This window comes from Cryptomeria japonica, chromosome 11, assembly GCF_030272615.1.
Source record: "Cryptomeria japonica chromosome 11, Sugi_1.0, whole genome shotgun sequence".
NCBI lineage: Eukaryota > Viridiplantae > Streptophyta > Pinopsida > Cupressales > Cupressaceae > Cryptomeria > Cryptomeria japonica.
This window is the reverse complement of record NC_081415.1, coordinates 575,374,377-575,382,596: the sequence shown is the minus strand read 5'-3', so window position 1 is coordinate 575,382,596 and position 8,220 is coordinate 575,374,377. Positions and strand designations below refer to the sequence as shown.

The following is an 8,220-nucleotide window of genomic DNA, read 5'->3' as shown; positions in this document are numbered from 1 at the left end:
CTAGAAAACTAGGCTAGAGTGAAGCTTAATAGAGTTAGGCATCTCTTACCAATATCCATATAAACACAAAATATGGAAAGCACAAATCATTTCACATGTTTTGTAGCTTTGTCCATAGTAAGATGAGAAACAAAGGAGTTGGAAATCCCACTTATAATATCTTCATCCAAATGTTCTAACAAGATTTTTAGGATCCTAGCTTGAATGGCAACCAAATTAGAAATTTTCTTAAAAGTATCAAAACCAAAAATTCATTTTTCAGTAGTGGGATAGATATACCAAAGAATGAAGGCCATCCTTGTGACCAAATATTAATCTCCACAAGGGACTAAAAGGGTGATTGAAAGAAAATATTTGATACTATAGCTACCTAAGGTAGATAAATAACATTCACCATCTTTTATAGCCCAACTATGAATAGTGTCAACATTCAAACTAGCTAGTACCGAAGAACAAACCCTAAATGAAATCCAACGGGCAATTGAGTTTTGAGGAACATCAATAAAGTACAATGAAGCTACAATTGGTTTAGAAGCACTAGGTGCAAGTTTAGATACGAGACTTATAGATAGAATATTATATACCAACATGTGAGGAAAATCGACAAGGGAAATTGCATATTGGGGCCATAAAAAGAGATTTCTATCCTAAAATTGCATAGTAGGAGACACCTCCATAGAGGTAATTCCTGCCCTAGCTTCAATCAAAGAAGCATCGTCTCTAAGTGAAATCCTAGAGGAAGCAAGGCCTCTACCAAGAATGAACCCATCATTCATGGGAAGTATATGACCTAAATCATAGATAACAACAGAGGAAGGGGTTTGGGGAGTGACATCATTCCTCACACTACATCTCTACAATTTCATGACAATAGGATAAGAAAAGAGAATACCTAAAGAATTACCAATAGAGAGGGACAAGGGCCTAGAAGGAGGAACAATAGAGAAAACTACCAAGTTGTATAATTTCCAAGTAGAGGCACCCTAAAACATGAGCTTCTATTGAGCCACTATGGGTGTAGCAGACTCTCACCACAATTCCTCTTGACCTAATTTAATGAGCTTCTAAGCCTCAATTCATAATACCCCTAGAATTTTATCTCAACTAAATTGTAGACATAAGACCATTCTTTAGTAAAGGTGTTCCAAATCAGATCCTCATCGCAATCACAACAACCACCAACATCATCTCCATTATTATCATCATCATCATTCCTCTACTCTTGACTTCATCGCCAAAAAAGCTTGAACCTCCCACTCCCAATCTCCATCCCTGCCATCAATTTTATTTTAAATACAAAATTAATCTTTTTTTATCTAGGTATCAAAACAATTGTTAACTTATGAATTTGGTATAATATTTAAATTGATGTATTGATATTAGTTATCAAATCAAACATATTAGTTAATATAAATAGATTTATATATCAATTTATGTATATCAATTAAATTGTTAATTTGGTAAATTTTGTTAATTTAGTATCTAGGTATTCGATCAATTCTTAATAAATAAGGTTTATGATTTAATGTTATCATAGTCTAAAGTTTGAAGTTAATAGTCCAAAGTTTAGATTTTAATGAATTGCTAATTTAGGGTGTGTTAAGTGTTTAGGATTAATTAGTTTAGAGTTGAGTTTTTTAGTGTATAGTTGATATTGATTAATTTAGGGTTTTATGTTTTTGATTAAGATAAACAGGTTTTACAGGGACCCAAAACCCAAATCCATCCAAAAAATAAACAGAGTAACCAGAGTCTAACCAACTGCTAAACAACAACAAAAATAGGGGATGCATCCCAGAGAGTCAAACCACAAAAAAAACACCAGAAACAAAAAACACTAGCTAAAAACAACTAAGAGCTTTCATAAGCTTAGCATTCTTCTGGATCACTCTGTTATCTTCTGGATTTCTTCCATGATGAAACTTGAACTACCTCTTTCCTATTTTTTGCTCTTGGTCTTGGTAGAGGGTCCCATAGATACCTGGGCATCCTGGTTTTTCTTATCTAGGTTAATATCTAAGGAAAAGTTGGATCTGGCCATATGATCTTTCTGCAAGGTGATTTCCTCATTCACTCTTTTGAGGCCTTCAAAATTGTTATACTTTTCCTCCTTACTAACCTCCACCAAGCCCTTGAGTTTACCCTTTAAATCTTTGATTTCATTCTCCAACCTATCAATCCTAGCCTCATGCTCAGTATTCATGACCTTGATATCTTCCACAATTTCTTGGGACAGCTTGAGGAGTTTATCTGTTTTCTTAGGATCTGGATTCTCAGTAAAAAAAAATCAACAATATCCTTGATCCCCTGTTTCAGGAAATTAACTTCACCAAAAACCCATCGAAAGCATTTCTCCTGATTAGTAAAGGAATTGCTCAGGAGCTTGTCAACATCCATTTCGTTACATTTAATCTCATTGGGGTCCACATTGAGAGGAATATCAAGTTTAATTTCATTTTCCTCCTTTCCTTGGATCTCCACCTATTTTCCAATCTTTTGCTTTTTAAGATTTTGTGAGCCCAAATTCTAGAGCTGAGAAAAGGGGGATTTCAACTTTTTCACAGCCCATCTAGGCGGATTTTTATTGGTACTATTTGTGCTAGGTGTGGGCATCTACGAGGGACCCTCATCCACCAAGGGCTTATATTCTGAGTCATCCAAAACATGGATGTCATTCTAGTCCATAGAAACTCTACCCTATGCCTCACCAACCCCTGTGTTTGAAATATCATGCACCTCCTGGCTAGCTAAGAGTTTAGGATTTCTTAGAATGGGGGAGGGTTTAACCTCATGAGACTTATCGTACTCCATAATAAAGAGGATTAACCCCTCATGCAAACCCGAATTTTCCTCATTCTCAAAATGCTTATGAATGGAGTGCTCAAGAGATGACATCAAATAAAATGAAATTGAAATTCTTTTATCATGCATAAAGTGATTCAAAATAGTGAAATGGTATGAAATGATACTAGCAATGTGACCATTGAGGCTTATGTACCTCATAGTAAACTCTATCATATCTACCTAGAGCTTCAAAAGATCCTTACGATTGTAACCTCCATCCGGGTTCTTGTTGACTCTGCTTCTTTCACTCTTTTTGTCGTAGAATGTTGAAAGGGCTTCTTCTGAATTTTTGCTCTCCCTATAGAATATTTTACCCTCCATGCTAAGTCCAGTAATCTCAGTAATGAAGGGTTCATCAACCTTGAATGTGGCCCCATACACACATAGAAGCTCATTATTCTAGTTTCTAACAAACAAATCTATGAGCTTGTGGTTCTAGCCATGAAGGTTTCTAAGAAATGGTTCCAAACCCCCATCCATGACTTCCCTCCAAACCTCTTCATTATTCTCCCAAAGCTCACATGATGATGGCTCCATTTTGTTCTTGTCTCCCCCCATAAGATTGATGCCTTTGTAAAAAAATTCAATAACACTATAACCAGGCTTTAGACAGACAATAACAAACCATACCCACAAAGTTTTTTTGGAAGGTTTCTATGAATAGCTTTACACATGTCAAAAGATGTTATAATTAAGGCTCTATCGGAGAGAAATTTTTGGCATCCTCCCTCACCAGTTCACATAAATGAAATGGAAAGGATTCCCCTTCCCACCACCATTTTTCATCATCTCTAGCTACACAGAGATTCACCACATGGTCTGCAGGCCTATTACTCTCCCTCAAAACGTGGGAAATTTGAACTGTTTCAAATTTGGCAATCATATCAAAACTCTCCTACATTAAATGATTGATCATCCAACTAGAGGTAGTCTTTTTAATTAGATACTTGATTATGTTTAGCGAATCACTTTCCAGCTAGACTTTCTTGAATCCTCCACGAATAGCCGTTTTAAGCCCAATGTAGGCCGCATTTGCCTCAGCATAATGGTTTTTCTAGTTACCCAGTGGGAGTGCCACTGTTGAGACAAGCCTACCATTATAATCATGAGCAACTTCCCCATTTTAATTTAGGGTTTTATGCTTATAATTTATAGTTTGAGAGTAAAATTTATATAAATGTATGCATATACACATAATTTTTAATATAAACAGAGCTTAAAAGATCCTTATGATTGTAGCCTCCATCCGAGTTCTTCTTGACTTTGCTTCTTTCACTCTTTTTGTCATAGAATGTTGAGAGGGCTTCTTCTGAATTTTTCCTCTCCCTGTAGAATTTTTTACCCTCCATGCTAAGTCTAGTAATCTCAGCAATGAAGGGTTCATCAACCTTCAACTCGGCCCCATACACACATAGAAGCTCATTATTCTAGTTTGTAACAACAAATCTGTGAGCTTGTGGTTCTGGCCATGAAGGTTTCTAAGAAATGGTTCCAAACCCCCATCCACGACTTCCCTCCAAACCTCTTCATTATTCTCCCAAAGCTCACACGATGATGGCTCCATTTTTTTCTTCTCTCCCCCCATAAGTTTGATGCCTTTGTAAAAATATTCAATAACACTAAAACCAGGCTTTAGACAGACAATAACAAACCATACCCACAGAAAATTTTTGGAAGCCTTCCATGAATAGCTTTACACATGTCAAAAGATGTCATAATTAAGGCTCTATCGAAGAGAAATTTTTGGCATCCTCGCTCACTAGTTCATATAAATCAAATGGAAAGGATTCCCCTTCCCACCACCATTTTTCATCATCTCTAGCTATGCCGAGATTCGCCACATGGTCTGCAGGCCTATTACTCTCCCTCAAAATGTAGGAAATTTGAACCGTTTAAAATTTGGCAATCATATCAAAACACTCCTGCACTAAATGATTGATCATCCAGCTAGGGGTAGTCTTTTTAATCAAATACTTGATTATATTTAGCGAATCACTTTCCAGCTAGACTTTCTTGAATCCTCCACGAATAGCCATTTTAAGCCCAATGTAGGCCGCATTTGCCTCAGCATAATGGTTTGTCTAGGTACCCAATGGGAGTGCCACTGTCGAGACAAGCCTACCATTATAATCACGAGCAACTTCTCCATTTTAATTTAGGGTTTTATGTTTATAATTTATAGTTTGAGAGTAAAATTTATAAAAATGTATGCATATACACATAATTTTTAATATAAACATAATTTTTTGATGAGATAAAAATTTCATTAAAACTTACTACTTAAAAATCTAGTTGTAAATGAACAATTGAGATGTAAATCAACACAAAAATTATAGAAGTTTAGAGAAATATGATCACATAAATGAATATGATGTTGATGTGTTGTAAAGAGAAAATTGAAATGAGTTGAATCTTCTAAAATATAAACAATAAAAATTGATTTGTTGAAAATGACGAAAAAAAACTTTTATTTTTCATTTTGACATAAGGACACCATGCAAGGTTCAATATCTTTTGCACTCTTCATGTGAAAATGTATTAACCAAGATTGTTTGTCCGAAAGATGAAATAAGCTTGCTATTATTTCTACATAAGTAAATATTGTATCACCATCTAGCATTACCTGTCACTGGTGGTTCACCAAGCTATTCTAAAATTTGTTAATAGAAACATATAAGAAGGCTTAATTTATTTGCGAAAAAAACGAACGCTGCACATAATCAAAGTGTATCAGAACCACCACGACTGTTACTACCGACTCGTCTCCTGCAGTCCATCGAGGAATGGTAGAGCGGTAGAACTCATGCTATGTCATGTGCTCTGATTCTCGAATCTACTCACGTGTTTTCACTCGATGAAATTATTTGTATCCATATTTCTATATATACCATATGAGAGGCTTTCTCATTCTACATCAAATTCTAAACTAGAATAGTGAAAATGCCGTCCACTGATGCAACCATTATCAACGAGGAGGAATGGGTCTTGGGAGAGGAGCTTTGCACCTTCTCCTGTCTTCCCATGGCCATGAAAGCTGCAATAGAGCTTGATGTGCTACAAATCATAGCCAATGCAGGTGATGGCCATCAAATTTCCCCTACCCAGATTATAGCCCAAATTCCAAATGTAACAAACCCAGAAGCAGCAATTACTCTAGATAGGATTCTGAGAGTCCTAGCAAGTCATTCTCTCCTCAGCTGCTCTGTAACCATAGGCCAGAATGGCAAACCAGAGAGACTTTATGGTCTCACTCCTCTTTGCAAATACCTTGTGCCCAACAAGAATGGTCTGTCCTTTGCACCACTGGCTCTGATGAACCAGGATAAGGTGTTTATGGACACTTGGTTTTATCTCAAGGATGCTGTTCTTGATGGAAGCCAGCCATTCATCAAAGCTCATGGTGTGAATACTTTTGAGTACCCTGCCAAGGACCAGAGATTCAATATGATATTTAACAAGGCCATGGCTGACCACTCTGCAATGATGATGGAGAGGATTCTGGATTCCTATCATGGCTTCAAGGATTTGGAGGAGCTGCTTGATGTGGGAGGTGGAGTTGGGTCTACTCTCAATCTTATAGTTTCCAAGTACCCCCATATAAGGGGAGTGAATTTTGATCAGCCTCATGTTGTGGCAGCTGCTCCTCAGTTTCCAGGTTAGTAAATAGTATTGATTATGGTGTAAATGCGTATTAGCTATTTATTTCAAATATTGAATTTGAGTGGACGTGAATGTATTACAGGGATTATGGCATTAAATTTAATAACTGGAGGACAGATAAAATAATAGAAAACTTGTTTTGAAAAGTGTTTCAACATTGAGTATTTCAATTCTGTTTTGAGACTTTTGTTCTTATGTTTCTTTAGGAGTGAAACATGTCGGGGGAGACATGTTTGAGAGCATACCATACAGCAAAGCTATTCTTATGAAGGTATATACCATTTAATTGTTTTTATAATATTTTTTATATTTTGGATTATAATGTTTTTAGTTTATTTATTTCAAAAATAGTCTAAGTTAGATTTATCTGAATTCTGTTTATAAATTACAGATCTTATGTCCGTTTAATTATATTAAGATTTTATATCAAAATATTTTGATTTTTGTTATATATATATATATATATATATACACATACACATACACATACATATCAAAACAATTTGATTTTATATATATAGGTATATGTGTATATATATGTATGTGTGTGTGTCTGTGTGCGTGTATATGTATGTGTATATATACATGCAGATATATATACACACACATACATATATACACACATATACATATACACATACACACACACACACACACACATATATATATACATATACCTATACATATACATATACATATACATATACATATACATGATTTTGTAATTGTTTAATAGTTTGATAATTAGATTTTTCATTAACTCAAAGGTATATCAGTAAATTGACGGTTGTTTTGTGGGTTCCAAAATTTATGAAAGCACAATAATTCTCATTTAGATATCGAATTAATGGACGCGTGGATAGGATCAACCTTAAGAAATTAATGGATGCATTGATAGGATCTAGTTTTTTTCCTCAAATATTTTTCATTTTTTTTTTTTCTCAAAACCCATAATAATAAGTGAGCCTAAAAATTACGTTGATTCAACATGCAATTAAATAATAATTTCTATAGTGCAATGAACTAGCTACTTATAGTAATCAATTTAAGTTATTTTCTTGCATTTAATGTTGAATTCAAATTACCTACATTTGAGTTGACATTTGTGAATATTTGTGTGATTTCTTCATAGTGGATTTTGCACAATTGGAGTGATGATCATTGTATAAAGCTTCTCAAAAATTGTCACGAGGCATTATCAGAGAAAGGGAAGTTGATTGTAATGGATTTCATCCTACCAGTAGCTATAGACAACTCTGCCTCTACTAAGCAAGCACTATATGCAGATCTCTGCATGTTAGCATACATTCCAAGGGCAAAAGAAAGGACTAAGGAGGAATTCAACAACCTTGCAAAACTAGCAGGATATGGGGGAGGTATCAAGCCTATTTGTTGTGTCAATGGATTATGGGTCATTGAGTTCCTTAAATGACTTTTATAGTTAAGTATTTATCATATTTGCATAAACATAATATTTTTATTAGACACCTAAAGTCCCGATGTAATTTGGACTAGGGTGGAGACCTTATTATTTTTATAAATAATCACACTTTTATTACTTTTATTACAAATGATGAATTAGATTGCAACACTTGTTTTTTTTTAGTATTTGATAACTTATTATACTTTAATGAATTATTGCTCATATTGATTAATATATTGAACATTATGATTCAAATAGCTTTGATCTTGAATCATAGTGCAATGTACAAGTCA

General features: G+C 34.7%; 1 protein-coding gene across 1 annotated transcript; it reads left to right on the top strand.

Annotated features, from left to right (window-relative positions):
• Positions 1 to 5,784: 5,784 nt before the first annotated feature.
• Positions 5,785 to 7,977, top strand: LOC131064756 (caffeic acid 3-O-methyltransferase). Its single transcript, XM_057999024.2, has 3 exons — positions 5,785 to 6,499; positions 6,711 to 6,775; positions 7,637 to 7,977. Exons 1-3 carry the CDS (start codon positions 5,785 to 5,787, stop codon positions 7,934 to 7,936), a joined length of 1,080 nt encoding a protein of 359 aa, XP_057855007.2. The 3' UTR covers positions 7,937 to 7,977.
• Positions 7,978 to 8,220: the final 243 nt, after the last annotated feature.

What these genes read in the sequence shown, in the direction of transcription:
- LOC131064756 (XM_057999024.2), top strand. Translation starts at nt 5,785, where the DNA reads ATGCCGTCCACTGATGCAACCATTATCAACGAGGAGGAATGGGTCTTG. An exon ending in AGCTGCTCCTCAGTTTCCAG is followed by an intron (nt 6,500 to 6,710) that starts GTTAGTAAATAG and finishes ATGTTTCTTTAG; the next exon opens with GAGTGAAACATGTCGGGGGA. An exon ending in GCAAAGCTATTCTTATGAAG is followed by an intron (nt 6,776 to 7,636) that starts GTATATACCATT and finishes ATTTCTTCATAG; the next exon opens with TGGATTTTGCACAATTGGAG.